This window comes from Frankliniella occidentalis, unplaced genomic scaffold (assembly GCF_000697945.3).
Source record: "Frankliniella occidentalis isolate FOCC.00 unplaced genomic scaffold, Focc_3.1 Scaffold461, whole genome shotgun sequence".
Classification (NCBI taxonomy): domain Eukaryota; kingdom Metazoa; phylum Arthropoda; class Insecta; order Thysanoptera; family Thripidae; genus Frankliniella; species Frankliniella occidentalis.
The window spans coordinates 153,641-168,637 of NW_026267579.1; the positions used below are offsets into that span (position 1 = coordinate 153,641).

Consider the following 14,997-nt stretch of genomic DNA (forward strand, 5'->3'; position numbering starts at 1 on the left):
TCATTCATGCTATTTAATCGAAAGTTAATTCGAGATAAAATGTTGTCTTGTGAGTTGGCCAACTTTTCGGGGGTGGGGGGAGTCTTGCTTGCAGACGGCTGACGGCTGCAGGTCCGGTGTTTTGTGGCACAATTTCTTCCGTGGACAGAAATGGTTGTTGAGGAAATTGTGGAGGAAATTGCGGATAAACCACAGGATGTTGCTGTGGTCGAAGATGCACCTAAAATTCTCACCCTTGAAAGTATCCTTGTGGTTGGCCGTGGACTTTAATGTGGACACTTACACATATGGTCAATTGTTGTGGGGTTATTGTGCTCAACCTTATGCTACAATTTTGACAGATTTTAATTAAGTAATAATTAACAAAGCATATTTTTGCTGTTTAATTGCCAATGTATTAGTTGATCGTTCATCTATATCTTTGTTCATTCTTTTTGTTCATCCCTTCTCTGAACTCGTGTAAAGAATCATGTATAATGAAATTTAATTCTAAAATTAAAATTTTTCGAGTGTTTGAATAGAAATGTACAATTTGTTTTATAAAATTTCCTTAACAGCTGTTCAGTCTTGAAGATAATTAAAGATGCACAGCAACAACATGGATTACGTCACGGTGACTTTCAACGCTACAGGTAATTTGTTACTTCTTTATTTCAAGGCAGATACAAAATATTTTAAAAAGTGTCTAAGTGTGCCAAAAATTTCTATAATTATTTTCCTCTTAACCTTTGTTTCAGGGGTTATTGCTCCCGCCGGATTCGCAGATTACGCAAGGTGTTACATGTTACCCAAGGAGACAAGAGACATTTTAAGAAGAAAGAAATTACAGAAATAATGGTGAAGGATGAAAAGTTTCTCTATGTTCCCCTTATGATGACTGAGCGGTGTTGGAGTCATGCCATGCAATTACGTCAAGAAGCAAATACAGAGCCCAGGAAAAAATTCCACCACATTAGTAGGCTTCGCAAAGCAACATCCTACTGCCTGCAGCTCCAAAAGCTCTGTGAGGTAAGAACCTACTATACATCTGCTTAAGATTTCAAAATTCTGTTAGCGCTGGCAGTAGAAATGACTAATTGTTATTTTAGCTACCAAACTGTGATGCACGCACAAAGCTTGAAGCTCAGGCTTATGTTGCATGGATTCACGGCTCTTTACATTTTGAGTTGCAAATGTGGATACCTGCAATGGAAAACTTAAAAAAAGCTCAAATGGTGTATGAAAAGCTAGCAGAAGCGTTGCCAGAAGAGGACAGTCATCTTTACACTCAACGAGTTGATGAACTTGCTCCAAGTTTGCGTTTCTGTGCTTACAATATTGGAGATGAATCTGCAATTGATGATTTACTCAAAATGCGGAGCCAGGGTCATGGAGATCTTATGGCCAATCTTGATGTAAGATCAGCTCAGTATTGTTGTAACATACCATTCATTTTCTTTCAAATTAAGTCTACCAACTGTACCTTTCCTTCCACTTTCCTATTATAAAAACCTTTAAATTTGCAGACTCTTATGGTTCAAACTCGTGAAAAACAGTCTGGTGAACTGAGTACAGTGGAATGGCGAGGAAGAAGTGTGACAGTTCGCCCTGAGAGAGCTCGAATCTTTTTACTGTCTGTAAGAGATAATGATCAGGCTCTGAAGAATGCTGCTGATATACCAGCACGTATTGAGGTGTTGGAGACTCTGCTGATGGATTGCAAAGATGCCATTGCAGCTGTAAAGGATGAAATGAAACAAGACCCTGTAAGAAATCAATTATTTTCAACCCCTTTGTCCAACTTTAAACTCAATTAAGTTGAGCTGATGTTTTTCCATGTTAACACTGCTGTAATTATAAAATCAATTGATTTTTTAACTAAATTTCAGGCTACTAAGAATCGCGTGGGACCCACAGAAACACTGCATCCTCTCCAGTACTTGCTGACCTACCTACTGCACATTCGCCTAACACAAACTGTACAGAGGAATCTCTTGCTTGTTGAACAGGCGAACAGTGAGGTAAATATTTGTTTCATGATCTGCAATCTTCTCTAACACTTTAATGAATACCTTTTTGATATTTCTAGAATGGGGCTGAAGCACGATCTAAAAACCATCTTCAGGACCTTACTCGCTTGTATGAAATCATTCTTCAAAACTTGCAAGAAATGCAAACACTTCCTGGACTTGAAGAGGATGCAGTGTATCAAAAGGAGGTTGAAGCTAAAATTACAGCTTTTAAAGCCTTTAGGTCAGTAACTAAAATTTCTTTGTTGATCAGCAGACTTGTTTGGTGTCTGTACAAACTATTTTTTCTAAATTTGCAGATGCTTCTACATTGCCCAGATACTTGTTGGACTTCGAAGATGGAGGGAGGGTATGGCTCTTTACCAACGTTCAGAGCAGTATGTGCGAGAAGCGCTTAAGACACCTGTGGACTTTAAACCTCAGCTTGAGAAACTGAAGAAAGATATTGAAGGCTGCAAGTTCTCTGCTCATGCTTACAGTGTTTTGGAAGGAGAGGAGACACAGGGAGAGTCTCCTCAAAAGGGTCCTCGGTCTCGTAAGGTATTTATCGCCGATTGTGTCAGGCTATTTTTCTAAATATTGTGCTTCCATGTTGTTTGAATTGCTCGAAATGATTAAGTCTGAAAGAATTTGTCGCAGCCTCTTGCAGAACGTCTGGGAGAATATCGTGAGGACCCTAGCCTCACTAACAAGACTCCAAATGTTTATCGTTTACCCCCGGACATGAAACCTATACCCTGCAAACCTCTCTTCTTTGACCTGGCTCTAAACTGGGCTGAATTCCCATCCTTAGATGACAAGATTGAAGGAGCCTCCAAGAAAGGACAAACTAATGCAGGTCTCACTGGTTTTGTTAAAGGCTTCCTGGGATGGGGTGGTTCAAAAAGTTGAATTTTTACCACCTCTCTTCATCGGGCAAGGAGTAAGTGGGTGATGTTCATCCGATAATGTAAAAGGGCACTGGGTGAAGGTTTCAGAGAAACTGCATTAATATGATAAGAAATTATGACCTTTAATATCAGATGGAGATTGTTTAACAGAACCAATTGTTTTACTCATAAATATATTATCATTTCTTGACTAAATTTTAATTTGATTCCCAAGTTTTTCTCTAAGGTGTAGGGCCAGCACACAACGCAACTAGAAGGGAGCAATCACTCATTACATTAACAATATTCTCAATTTATTATATACACATTGTTAACCCAAGTACACTTCTAAAAATTAATCTAGTACACTACATTTGGTTATGAAATGCTATGAAACAGGGCAACATGTATAAGATGAAAACTTACAAATATTATAAAAATGCATTTGAGTATTTACTAGTAAAAAAGACATTGTAAAATCACACAATGAGGCAAATGCATGAAAAATGTATCCAGTATATAGGACACATGTCCTCATAAGAATTTGCAAGGTACTACTTTACTCAGTAATAAGGATATATACAGTGATAAAGTCATGCTGAGGCAGTGTCCAATTTAAGTGTTATTAGGGAAGGATGTTATACATAGTGTTAGAATAGGTTAGAGGGTGTGCACAAATTAACAACTGAATCAATGTGATCATCGCAGAGAAGGATATAAAAGGCAACTCTCGCACACTTGCACAAATTCATGCATGGATAAAGAAAACAAAAACAACATAAACACATAAAAGCAACACTGTCAAGATTTCAAATAAAGGAAGAAAGCACTTGACTGCACACCCTTCAAAAATTACAAGGTGGTTATTAAAGAGTTCTGGTCACAGTAAGTGGGTTAATATCCACTGGACGTGAAGTATGCCACGAAGACACTTGACACACAGTCTCAGAATCTCAATTGAAGAATGCAGCATTTACATTCTGGAACCTTTCTGCTGCAATACCTTAAGATGGGAAAAAGACATCACTGACACAAGCAGCCACAAAATCGAATATGAAGTAGTAACTAATTATGCATTGTTCTTGTTATTTCCTTTATAGTACTGTTATAGAATCTGTACATACCTTTGCTCTATCAGTGGGTTCAGTTTCTTTGGAATTAATTGTTGCTCCATACTCTCTTGAGACAACGCAAAGGAACTCAGCATGGTCTTCATTCCCATAGTTGTACTGAGATCCTATATTGATCAACTGGAAAAAAATCAAAAACCAAGTTGTTCAGAATGGACATAAAGAAACCTTAACACATTGAGTGCCGCGTGACCCACACCGTGGGTCCGAATAACATGGGATTGCCTACCCCCGCCACACTCAACGTGTTAACATGCATTTAAAAAAGGTAGCAAAAATCCAAATTTACAAACAAAAATTAGCTACATAGAGTAGATGTGTGATACACAAAACAATTACCTGTTCAAATTTCCATCCATCAGAAAGCGTAGACACCATTTGAGTAAGTTCATCTTCATGACACTGTAGGACTCGATAGACAAATTTCTTTCCATTCTGCATTTGACTTAGTCTGTCAGCTGCTCGTTTTTCTCGATTGTTAATTCGTTCACTCACAAGTTGGATGAGTTTGGTAATGTTATAGAACTCAGCTTCTTCCAATACACCTGAGAAAGATATCAACATATCAATCATGTAATGTGTCATTCTGTAGTTACGAACTGGTATTTTTAGAGAACTAATACCTTCTTCTGTCAAATCCTTGTTTATAATAAGTTTTCCATGTCTCAAGTAATTCAAAATGGGACTGAAATATGTAGGATCCCTGTCAATTAAATAAGCTCCGGTCTCATCCTGAAACAAAATAAGCAAAATTCATTTAATAGTCAGCCTTTCCAAAATAAGATCAGGAAAATACAAGACGCTGAGCAGAAACACCGTTATTTATTAATATTTTTGTAAAGGAAAAACAATAAATGAGAATAATCAGATCTGACAGTGGTTCCTTTAACCTCCCACGACATGTCAGTCGGGAAACTTATGTTCAGAAAACTAGCAGAGTTGCTTCTTAGACGGTATTAGAATTCGTAACTAGAATTATTTTTGTTTTATTCTCTTTAAACTATACGTACCCTGTCCGAAATTAATTCAGAGTCTTGACAAAGTCTATATAAAAAAGAATTTGGATCACCCGACAGGGTTGTTTTGGTTGTCAGAAAGTGAGTCCCACCAACATTTAGCCGAACCCACTGTTTACTATTTTTGCTTGCTGTTGTTTCACTGTCCATTACGTCTTCGTGGGAATTTTTTTCCACCTTGTCAGCCATATTTGTTATCAATTCAATGTTTATCCGTGATTTATCCAACTATCTATCCATCTATCTATTTACACCCCGACACCGACACAAGGGAGAGTAGGGGCAACCGACCGACCAAAATCGAGAAGTCGAAAGAGGCGAGAGCGGAAACGGGGAGAGGGGGAAAGGGAAATGGGGGTAAAGTGGGGTAAAGAGGAGGGAAAGGGGGAGGGGAGAGTGAAGTGTAGGGAGCCTGGAGGGGGGAGAGTCGCAGAGATCACGTGACCGTGGGCCCGGCGGGTTCCAACGCGTTTTTGAGCTATGTGAAATGTCTCATACCTGGCTGGCGCGCACGCGCAGTCCGAGCTAGCAGACGATCAGGCCGGACCCTCCGGTGCAAGCACGGCAGGTATGAGGCATTGTGCTGGACCCCGCCAAAACACATTGGAACCGCACCAATCAGAGCGAAGCATGTCACGTGATCTCTGCGACTCTCCCCCCTCCAGGCTCCCTAGTGAAGTGAAGAGGACTATGCGTGGATGACGCATGTATTGATATGTATTCAACCAACATTTGATATCTATTTGTTGATTGTCCTTGATTTTACCGTATCTTCTTGGAAAACCCGCCAGTTGACTTTGTAACAGTATTCAGTGATACCTATATCCGAAGCAAAGCATGGCTGACCCCCGCATCAAGACGATAAAAATAAAGACGGGAGTTGTGCGACGCATTGCCAAGGAGAAGGTGATGTACGAGAAGGAAGCAGAGGAACAGAGAGGACGTATTCAGAAGTTTAAGGACGAAGGTGAGTTATCTCAAACATAGTGGAAAGAAAACTTTAATCCTCGAAGTCGCTTGTGCAGCAATCGGAGAAACTTGTGCTTTGTGCTAACGTCCCCTGTGCAGGACCCCTGACACATGTGTGGAACGCGGTGGGTGTTTTCCTTCTCGGTCGGCGACTTGATTTGTTGCTAGTACTGAAGTACTGTACCTTTAGGTTTTGCTTGACTGTCAAGTTCAATTTTTCAAATTTGCCCCTGCTTTAATAAATAATGAAAAATTCCAGGGTGTATTTTAAACTGCTCACTCATGTAAGCATGAGTATCAACATTATTTTTTAAACTTACACATTTTTATGTATTGTTCTTTTTAGGAAAAGATGAACATGATATCAGAAAACAAGAAGAAGTTCTTTTGGAGTCGCTTATGATGGTTCCAGATTGCCAACGCCGCTTATTAAAAGCATACCAAGACCTGAAAAACATTTTAGAAACTGAATCAGAATTGAAAGGACTCGAGGAATTCAAGGCAGCAGAGAAAGTGCTAGAGGAAGCAGCACCTCAACTTCCTGAGTCTTCCCTTGCTCATTGTTGTTGATATATTCCGGATCACATCTGCCTTTTCTTTATTTTCTAAATCTTAAATCTAATCATCTCATTATTCTAAACTCTTTGAATTTGTTTAATTGATTGTGTAGGCGATGTACCTGGAACTGGCTGTTGCTTTGTTTGCTCTGTTTCTTATTTTTCTAATAATAGTGATCCTGAGGTGTCGTAATGAAGCTTCAGGAACTGTGATGAGGCCTCGATCAGGGCACTCAGATCCTTATCATGGGGTTGCGACTCATATCAACATTAAGATAAATCCATTCTATGCTCCAGCAAGAATGCAAGTGTAGTCGCACGTCTCGATTTATCTTTTAATATATATGAAGTGTATTTTTATGAAAATTAAAGTGAAAAGTGCAAGTATTTTTATGAAGATGGATATCAACAACCCTTTACCTCCTGGTGAAGGAATGCCAAGTGGACAGAATGAAATTGGACATTTATTCCATGCAGGACATTCCTATGGCAATTCATATAACAGGCCACCACCCTTCTGGAGACCTCCACCTCCACCACCACAATTATGTGGGTATGGGCCTAGACCCTTCCCCTTTGCACCATTCCATCCATTCGGCTGTGTTCCTCCAATGTTCAATGTTCCTCCTCCGCTGACAAGTTCTGAACAATCAAGTGTTACCCCTTCTACTAATGAGGACAAGGCCTGGCTTCAAAACTGGCTGCAGTTTCGACCACTCAAGGAACAACACAAGATTGCTCCTCAAGAAGGGTTATCAATCTCTGCAGCTCAATCAAAATTGAGACACTGGATTGAAACGCTTAAAGACCTTAAAGACAATTATGATCATCTTCACAAAATTGTCAGTCTACCTGCAAAAGAATGGAGTGATGTGTGGTCCACTGTCGCAGTAAAGAAATTGGAAATCAGTAAATTAATGAACTCCTTCAATGGAAAAGCCTTGGAAAATTTGCGAAGAAAACATGTGAAACAAGTGAATAAACGTACAAGGTTGAAGAGACGGCAGGCAGAGCAGAAAAAGGAAGTGTATCTAGCTCAACTCAGATGTCAGAGGTTACACCAAAAAGCTGACGCTTGGCTTGCAGACATGCAGTTGACAGTTGATAGAGCTCGTAAGGTAAGCGTAAAATATGTTTAGAACCTGCTGTGAAGTGGGCTTTAAGACCATTATTGTATCCTACCACACAACTTTGGGGTCGGGCCTCTTTTTTTGCATAGTAGAAGTGATTGTGAGTAGCCAAGGAAGGTAAAAGGCTTAGCTTGTTGAGCTGCACATACTCTAACAGGATTACTTGGCAGAAGGTGGAACATCCACCAGTCACAGGGCTTCTTTCCAGCTTAGGAACACAACAGGGATCACTTACAGCCATTTTCATTCTGTTTATAATTATCTAACTTAATCTGCATGTAGGTTGCGTATTGATTTAAAAAAAACAAAAACTTGTTGCTTCGACAGGATGAAAAATTGAAAAAGGAGGCAGATTCTGTTTTATCAGAGGTAACGCGCCGGCAATCTGACGGCCGCCGTCAAGTAGCTTTGTTGGAGGCACTTCAGAAACTACATCAGGCTCGCTTACAAGATATTGAAGCTCGTGGAAATAAGCTCTGTGGAGAAGAAAAACAGGCTGCCTCTCATTCTACGAAAGTACTAAGTAAGTCTTCATTGCAATATGCTTTACTGCTGTTACCACTGTGAAACTCACCAGTAATTCCTATTTCCAGATCATTTACTAACTTTGTGGTCTAAGAAAATGGAAGAATATGCCAAGGAGGAACATGCTCTACGTGTTATGCTTGAGGAATCTGCAGCCAAACAAAGTGATTTAGAAATTCAGAACACACGCCACATTCTCACGGAATGGGAGAAATGTCTATTTGGTCCGGATAGTGCTGATAGTTTATTTGATATCAATACTCTAGTTTCCATTCGGTATGCTATATTCTATCCAATCAATAATAATAATGATTTGCAGCTTTTCATGAATTAACTCAATATGTACCCTGTACAGGCATGCTTGGGACCAGTACATGGTACCTGAAGGATTGGTGGTGCCTATGGCATCAACAATCCCTGTGGGCTGGGTGTTGCCAACAACTCCGAGTTCATCTGAGTGGCAGCAATATTTATTCAAGAAATGAAGTTGCCATCTCCATATCCTTTAGCTTGGACTGAGTGCTTCGTAGTGTTATTGCAATTTGTCTGAATTGAGCCAGTAATTAGTGAAAAACTAGAAAGTTCAAAAATTGACTTTGTTCAAAATTTTGCAAAGGTAATTAATGTATTATATTTGAAGATGTGTGTACCTTTCACCTGATAAATGCCATAATCATAAGTCCTACTGAACATAGCAATATGTATTTTCATCTGATGTATAGTTAAAATGCTGACCTTTTCAAAGTGGTGTAAATTTGCTGCATGAACAATCCATCAGTAATTGTGAAGTTTGATTGTCAAATGTTAGTGACCATAATATAAGTTTAAGGTTGTTTTTTTTATTGTTTAAAAACAATAATAATTAAATTAATTGTAAAGTCTTTGTCATCTGTGTGTGCGCCTGTGTGTTTGACATTTCCAGCTATAGGCTTTGTAGTTATCCATAAGCTCCTCATGTTAAATTTGTGCACTTTTATTACTAAACAGATGGTGTTCCAAATCCAAGTGTAAGCGCTTGTGAGCTATTCACTGTTAAATCGTTAACACTGGTGTTCTAACTTGTTGAATGTCTGGAGACATGGTAAAAAATGGTTCAGGCAAAGAAAGCCAAGTTTATCATACTAAATAAATAAAATTTAACAAAAATTTTGTCATTTATACGTCTGTTACTATGCTATAGTCATTTTGAGAATTGGAAACAAACTAAAATGGAATCTTGTATGCTATTTGCCTAAGAAAACTTCAAATAATTCACACACAAAATTACTCAGTCAAAATTAGCATGTACTGTTACATTTAATGTCACACAAAAATGAAACATATCCCACCTTTTTCCTTAGGTAGTTACATTACAGATACTATACAACAGTCTAGAAACATTATTCTCAAATATTAGCACAAGCTCTATCCTAATAATTATGTGATGTGTGTGTTTCTTTTGTATCTCAGCAAGGAGACAACAAACTGATTAAAGCTTCTGGTGCAGCACTGACAGTTGTACCAACTTATATTCCATATTGAGGAAAATTCCATGAGAAGACGAACATTTTCAAAAACATTACCAGGCCACATCTCCCTTTCCTAGAAATTTTTCCTTGAGAATTCTAACCATACTAGTCCCCACTTATTTGAGAATAGGAAATTACATTCTCATTTAACATTGCATTTACTATCACAATTTAGCTGCACTTTGCATGTAGCTCACATTATAAATGTACAAAAAGTCTCAACAAAATAGGTTGGTCTCCAACATTCACTGCAAAACAAAACAAAAATGAGATGGGCATAAAAGGGATCCTGTCGACATGGAAAACTGAACGCTGATAAATAATGAACAGCAAAGTTTACATGTCATGTAATAAAATAGAAGCATTCATATTTCTCTCTTGTAATAGAAGAATATGCAACTCCTACTTACATGATACAACCAAGAAATATTACAAAAAAAAAATAAAGCAAAATTGAAACAACAGAAATTCAAATTCTTATTAACACATTTGGAGCTAAACATTTTTCAAAAGTTCAGACATATAACAGGGGCACATAACAAATAAAAACACTTCATCTGCTCTTTTATGTAAGATGCTACACCATAGATACAGAATATGAACTAATGCAGATTCCTTTTACAACAAACTGATCTTTTTGAGAAGACTTAGAGCAAAAAATGTAAGATTGGCTTACAAATCACAGTAACTCCATCATAGTTGACTCATTCTGTGTTCAGTTTTAAGGCAGAGTCAAACTCATGGTAAAACACTAAAAATACAACAAAAATTCTATTAAGATATTGCAATTTATGTGAATTTGTTAGTGACTTTGAAGGAGAGCACACAAGAAGAGTGTCCAAAAATGAATGCTATTTTGTTTGCATACATTCCACAGGTTTCTGATCAGGGTATATATACACTGTACAACTTCTAATAAATTCAAGTCGATTGTTTCAAAATTAATGGTTCTTCAGTTCAAAGGTGCAGCATTTAAAACTGAAATACAATGATTGAGTTTGCCATTCTATGTTACACAAATGAAAAAGGAAATTTTTTAAGTAGTTAGTGCTGTAATCTTGAACTTGGCATGATAACTAGTAACAGATTTCTTGACTTCTTCAAGTAGTTGCACTGAAAACATTTATTTTGTTCATAAGCCAATAGAGCCCACTAGCCCACAGGCTAACTGTCACCCATGCAATCTGGGAAAGGGAACTACACATGTATGCTAAAAACCTCTCCATTACCCTGAACACAGCTTAAGTGGGATTTTTTTTAGAAGTAAAGCTTGATAGATGTAGAATTAAAACATTGAGATGAAATAATACTGAATTTATACTGACATTGTAAAAGAAATTATAGATTAAAATTATCTTAGGAATTTTAGAGATTTTTCATTGAGGCAAGAGACTGGTTGAAACTGCAAGCACTACATGAAGTTGAATCACAATAGAAGTGTTACAAGCCCTTTAAAATACACATCACCACAAACAGATGTAACATACGTGGCCTTCAACCTCACATAAATATGAAAAGGCCAAAAACCTTTTACCTCAGTCGAAAAAATAATCACAGATTTGCTAGAGAAGACAGATAACTATTGCCAGAGGCCTGCATAATTTCCATGCATATTAGCAGGCAATGGTCCACCAGCAGAAAATAACCGAATCCCTGATGCATCATAGCAATGGGTGTAAATTGCCGGAGTATATTTCACTTGCTGGAATCCATCCATGAATTCTTCATTTGGAAACTGAGGAGATAAAATAAACATTAAAAAGGGATATCTTACATTTGCATGAAAATTACTTACTATTACATGGAAATGAAAACTTACCACATATCCCCGAGATGTTTTTAAAACAACAGTTCTGCTAGAATTAATGCTAGATTCAAGGTACTTCCCAGCTCTTAAGTCATAGAACATGAGCATACCTACGCCTGTCCCGATGGTAAGAATATTACCTTGAAAACTGGCTGATCGTATACCTACAGAGAGACACAATTAAATGGTTAGAACATCAAGTGTCGTTAAAAATTGATTAATATGAATAGGGCTAGATCTCCACATGAAAAGAGAAATTGCACCCTTTCTCTCATCACTTACCACAACCAGTGTAACGGGAATTAATTTTTCTATGAGCCTGCAGTGTTCTTTGATCGAGCAGTAAAGTATATGAACGGCAACCAATAGCATATAAACCAGATTCTGATACTGCCATACACACATTCTCCTGACAGGATGGTAATTTTCGAGACAACTTCTATATGACAGGACAAAAAAAGATTTGTTACAAGTGGCTTCTTTGACTGTTTTCAGAAAACTTTTCAGGACAAATGGTGATTACCTGCTGAAAACGATCAGCACTCCAAATGTGAATATAACCATTTAAGGAAAGAGCAGCTAATTCTCCTTCTTTTTTGTTGAAAGCAAGAGCTCGGACTTTCTGAGCAGCCTGGCATTCCTTTACCTCAAGAGGCTGAACATGGCTATGAAAAAAAGAAAAACATTGTATAAAGCTGTACCAGGGTACTTATAAACAAGAAGAGAGATGCTGTATCAAATATGTTTGATACATGAAGAAAGAACTATGTTATTTAAGTGTGCCTGTATGAGGTAAATGTGGACACTTTCAGCTTGTAAATTAAGAGATTGTCGCATTGTCACAACTTTCAATTTTACATGGTTTGCTGTTTGATAGGTGCAGCTAGATGGCAGTTTCCCACATGCACCAAATCGGCTTGAATTATTTGACAACAAACATTTTTTATTTTGTTTATACTAAGTAAATCAACATTAAAATTGGTTTCAATTTTAGCAAATTCAATCCTGGATTATTTTATTAAGTTACTCATTGTTTTACCTATATAACGAGGGGAAAGAAACCAAAAAAACCTCTATTGAATAATTACTAGAACAAAACCTATAATTTGGTTATAAGGAACACGTTTTATCTTTTGAAGTTTTTGAGCTGAAAGTAGGGACCAAATTACACCATGCTGAGCACAATACTCATTCTTCCACCTTCCAAAAAAGGAGGAGGAGGATAGAGGTAAACATTGAGTTAAAAAAATGAGTAAAAATTGTTCGACACAATTTCAGTGTACAACTTACGCATATGTGGGTACTTCTTGGGTGCCTATTAATTCGTCTTCTTGTATTCTCCATAAGGCCATACGGGTATCTCGAGATCCTGACACAAGAAACTGGTCATCAAGCCAGCACATATCGAATACTGAGTCGGTGTGCGCATTCTGAAAATTGTTGGTAATAAAAGTTAATGAATGATTATTTAAGTTTGACACACTTTATACATATAAAAATGGTAATACTATTTATCTGAAGACATTCACCTGTCCAACACAAACTGGATCTAGGGTGGGGAGTCTATACACAGCTATCTCATTAGGGCTGGAAGCACCGGTAGCAAGCAAAGTTCGGGATGGATTTATTTGCACAGAATGTATTCCAGTTTGCTGCTCTGATGGAGGTCCAGGTAAACTTTGACGAGAACTTGAACCTTTTAGAGATGGAATTTTGTCCAATTGATGTTTCATCACATCATAAACCATAAGCTGAGAAAGAACCACACAAATTAGATGAACTCCGTGAGCCAATAGAGTTGTTCGCATTCTTGGTTGAGCCTCAAACTGTACCTTGTTGCATTTTGTGCCAAACACAACCTGCCTATCACTCAACCATTGTGAGCAAAACACTTTATTAATGTTGCCAAGTTTCTGAATCGGATGCTCTTTGAATTTTTCTTGTGTTAATATATGTCGTTGCCCATAGTAATTTACAACTGATCTGATTTCTTTCATTCCTGTCTCACGGCTGTGCAAATAGTCTATAAAATTATGGGAAGTCCTCAAGAATATTTTCTCGTTGGGATCGTTTTCGAAGTCATCGTCAGAACTGTCGTATACAATGAAATCATCAGGTTTTTGATCGGATTTTCTTGTCTTCTCCTGACGTTCCTTCCTGCTACGCTCTTTTCTCTCAGTCAGACGGGACGGGTGAGCACAGGGAGGTGCTTTCCCATAGATTGGCATCCGCGTTGTTTGAGCCATGATCAGATAACAAGGGCCAGAGGAACCGCGCAGCGTAGTGATGGAAGGTGAATCTAAATAGACTCTTTTATCCTGGTAAAGGTCGGACCTTCTCCTTCTTCACTGTGCCCCCTAAGGAGGTTAGCAGTATGTTTGAATGCATTGTATCAAATGAACCGCGAGCCACAAATCACACTGGAGCACACGCATTTCACGAAAAGCACTTTGTAGTTATTTTCGACTAGTTATAATTTGATAAACGTCACTGATCTGCTGATTCGAAATACTTGCTCGTAAATTGTCTAGTTGTTGCTAGTATGCCAAGCAGCCAAGTAAAGAAGAGAAAGACGGACTCTGCTCTTGTCTGTGTCGAAGCAATGCCAATGCGCGCTGTTGCCAGCTCTAAAGTTGTTGACGGAATTTATAATTGACGTAGCTTTGATAGCAAAGAAGCTGTGCGGACCTCCGCGGACGAACGCGATCAACGGCCTTACTCTCGCGACTGACTGCAAGGACACCAAACTCAAGAGTTTGGGTTGTTAATCCTCTATGAAAACATCGGGTGAATTACGCGCTTCTGCTCTGCGTTTTTCTTCTGCTGTGATCATGTCGTACGCGCGCGCTCCGCGCGGTAGAGTTGGGAACCACGTTGGCCGCGGCGGCTTGTTCAAAACCGGGTGCAATCGCTGCTGGCGCTCAAGGGCTAGTGGGGTTAGCATGCCGACAAGACTTATCAGACCACACGTAAACATTTCGACTTTGCGTGAGAAAAACGTAGAACTCATACGAAATCAGTGGTAAGACACGTTCAGTGCGGCGTGACCACATTGTGACCATAGTAATGTGCCATGCTGGTTGTTCCAGCCCCCCAAGAAGCACACAGTCGCACTGAACGTGTTAATCTGGGGCAACCCTGCTTACAGCCGACGCAGTTGTAGATGGGGGGTCGCTGGAACAGATAGATGCGGCGTGCTCATCGCGCACAGCCCCAATCCAACAAAAAAGGCATTCCCCGGGCGGGGAAGGTGTGCTTGCGCCCCTCACAGCCCACAGTCCCTCACCATACTTGTTGGTGCCTCTCGTTGCAAATCGACAGGATTGGGAGTGAGAAATGAAATCTGACGTCGAGGTATTCAACAGAAAGACAGAGGTTCGACTCAATCAGTATTATCATGAGTGGAGAAGTCCGTGATGCTGGTGTGCTGTGTATGCCCATGTGTGTGCGCTGTCTTTGACAGCCTCAGGGGGGGGG

The 14,997-nt window shown here is 38.9% G+C and overlaps 5 protein-coding genes across 5 annotated transcripts; 3 read left to right on the forward strand and 2 right to left on the reverse strand.

The window, feature by feature from the left end:
* The first annotated feature begins 69 nt into the window (after window positions 1-69).
* Window positions 70-3,094, forward strand: LOC113205868 (signal recognition particle subunit SRP68). The gene is made up of 9 exons (XM_026421648.2): window positions 70-241; window positions 566-632; window positions 738-1,008; window positions 1,089-1,394; window positions 1,506-1,745; window positions 1,869-2,000; window positions 2,069-2,232; window positions 2,309-2,549; window positions 2,649-3,094. The coding sequence occupies exons 1-9, from the start codon at window positions 151-153 to the stop codon at window positions 2,898-2,900; spliced, it is 1,764 nt and encodes a 587-aa protein (XP_026277433.1). The 5' UTR covers window positions 70-150; the 3' UTR covers window positions 2,901-3,094.
* LOC113205878 (BTB/POZ domain-containing protein KCTD5) lies at window positions 3,001-5,303 on the reverse strand. The gene is made up of 5 exons (XM_026421659.2): window positions 5,019-5,303; window positions 4,632-4,740; window positions 4,348-4,553; window positions 4,003-4,128; window positions 3,001-3,881 (listed from the first exon to the last, which is right to left on the reverse strand). Exons 1-5 carry the CDS (start codon window positions 5,211-5,213, stop codon window positions 3,852-3,854), a joined length of 666 nt encoding a protein of 221 aa, XP_026277444.1. The 5' UTR covers window positions 5,214-5,303; the 3' UTR covers window positions 3,001-3,851.
* Window positions 5,304-5,680: 377 nt separating this feature from the next.
* Window positions 5,681-6,937, forward strand: LOC113205531 (tubulin-specific chaperone A). Its single transcript, XM_026421200.2, has 2 exons — window positions 5,681-5,991; window positions 6,340-6,937. Exons 1-2 carry the CDS (start codon window positions 5,862-5,864, stop codon window positions 6,561-6,563), a joined length of 354 nt encoding a protein of 117 aa, XP_026276985.1. The 5' UTR covers window positions 5,681-5,861; the 3' UTR covers window positions 6,564-6,937.
* Window positions 6,895-9,359, forward strand: LOC113205521 (programmed cell death protein 7). Its single transcript, XM_026421189.2, has 4 exons — window positions 6,895-7,668; window positions 8,008-8,203; window positions 8,274-8,481; window positions 8,561-9,359. The coding sequence occupies exons 1-4, from the start codon at window positions 6,895-6,897 to the stop codon at window positions 8,688-8,690; spliced, it is 1,308 nt and encodes a 435-aa protein (XP_026276974.1). The 3' UTR covers window positions 8,691-9,359.
* Window positions 9,360-9,482: 123 nt separating this feature from the next.
* Window positions 9,483-14,351, reverse strand: LOC113205511 (DDB1- and CUL4-associated factor 12 homolog). Its single transcript, XM_026421178.2, has 7 exons — window positions 13,353-14,351; window positions 13,050-13,271; window positions 12,811-12,950; window positions 12,044-12,185; window positions 11,803-11,959; window positions 11,533-11,684; window positions 9,483-11,448 (listed from the first exon to the last, which is right to left on the reverse strand). The coding sequence occupies exons 1-7, from the start codon at window positions 13,764-13,766 to the stop codon at window positions 11,293-11,295; spliced, it is 1,383 nt and encodes a 460-aa protein (XP_026276963.1). The 5' UTR covers window positions 13,767-14,351; the 3' UTR covers window positions 9,483-11,292.
* Window positions 14,352-14,997: the final 646 nt, after the last annotated feature.

What these genes read in the sequence shown, in the direction of transcription:
- LOC113205868 (XM_026421648.2), top strand. Translation starts at nt 151, where the DNA reads ATGGTTGTTGAGGAAATTGTGGAGGAAATTGCGGATAAACCACAGGAT. An exon ending in AGCTCCAAAAGCTCTGTGAG is followed by an intron (nt 1,009 to 1,088) that starts GTAAGAACCTAC and finishes TTGTTATTTTAG; the next exon opens with CTACCAAACTGTGATGCACG. An exon ending in TTGAACAGGCGAACAGTGAG is followed by an intron (nt 2,001 to 2,068) that starts GTAAATATTTGT and finishes TGATATTTCTAG; the next exon opens with AATGGGGCTGAAGCACGATC.
- LOC113205878 (XM_026421659.2), bottom strand. Translation starts at nt 5,213, where the DNA reads ATGGCTGACAAGGTGGAAAAAAATTCCCACGAAGACGTAATGGACAGT. An exon ending in CAAGGATTTGACAGAAGAAG is followed by an intron (nt 4,554 to 4,631) that starts GTATTAGTTCTC and finishes TATCTTTCTCAG; the next exon opens with GTGTATTGGAAGAAGCTGAG. An exon ending in AACCCACTGATAGAGCAAAG is followed by an intron (nt 3,882 to 4,002) that starts GTATGTACAGAT and finishes TCCCATCTTAAG; the next exon opens with GTATTGCAGCAGAAAGGTTC.
- LOC113205531 (XM_026421200.2), top strand. Translation starts at nt 5,862, where the DNA reads ATGGCTGACCCCCGCATCAAGACGATAAAAATAAAGACGGGAGTTGTG. An exon ending in TCAGAAGTTTAAGGACGAAG is followed by an intron (nt 5,992 to 6,339) that starts GTGAGTTATCTC and finishes TGTTCTTTTTAG; the next exon opens with GAAAAGATGAACATGATATC.
- LOC113205521 (XM_026421189.2), top strand. Translation starts at nt 6,895, where the DNA reads ATGAAGTGTATTTTTATGAAAATTAAAGTGAAAAGTGCAAGTATTTTT. An exon ending in TCATTCTACGAAAGTACTAA is followed by an intron (nt 8,204 to 8,273) that starts GTAAGTCTTCAT and finishes TCCTATTTCCAG; the next exon opens with ATCATTTACTAACTTTGTGG. An exon ending in AATACTCTAGTTTCCATTCG is followed by an intron (nt 8,482 to 8,560) that starts GTATGCTATATT and finishes TACCCTGTACAG; the next exon opens with GCATGCTTGGGACCAGTACA.
- LOC113205511 (XM_026421178.2), bottom strand. Translation starts at nt 13,766, where the DNA reads ATGGCTCAAACAACGCGGATGCCAATCTATGGGAAAGCACCTCCCTGT. An exon ending in ATCCAGTTTGTGTTGGACAG is followed by an intron (nt 12,951 to 13,049) that starts GTGAATGTCTTC and finishes AACAATTTTCAG; the next exon opens with AATGCGCACACCGACTCAGT. An exon ending in GTGCTGATCGTTTTCAGCAG is followed by an intron (nt 11,960 to 12,043) that starts GTAATCACCATT and finishes CCTGTCATATAG; the next exon opens with AAGTTGTCTCGAAAATTACC.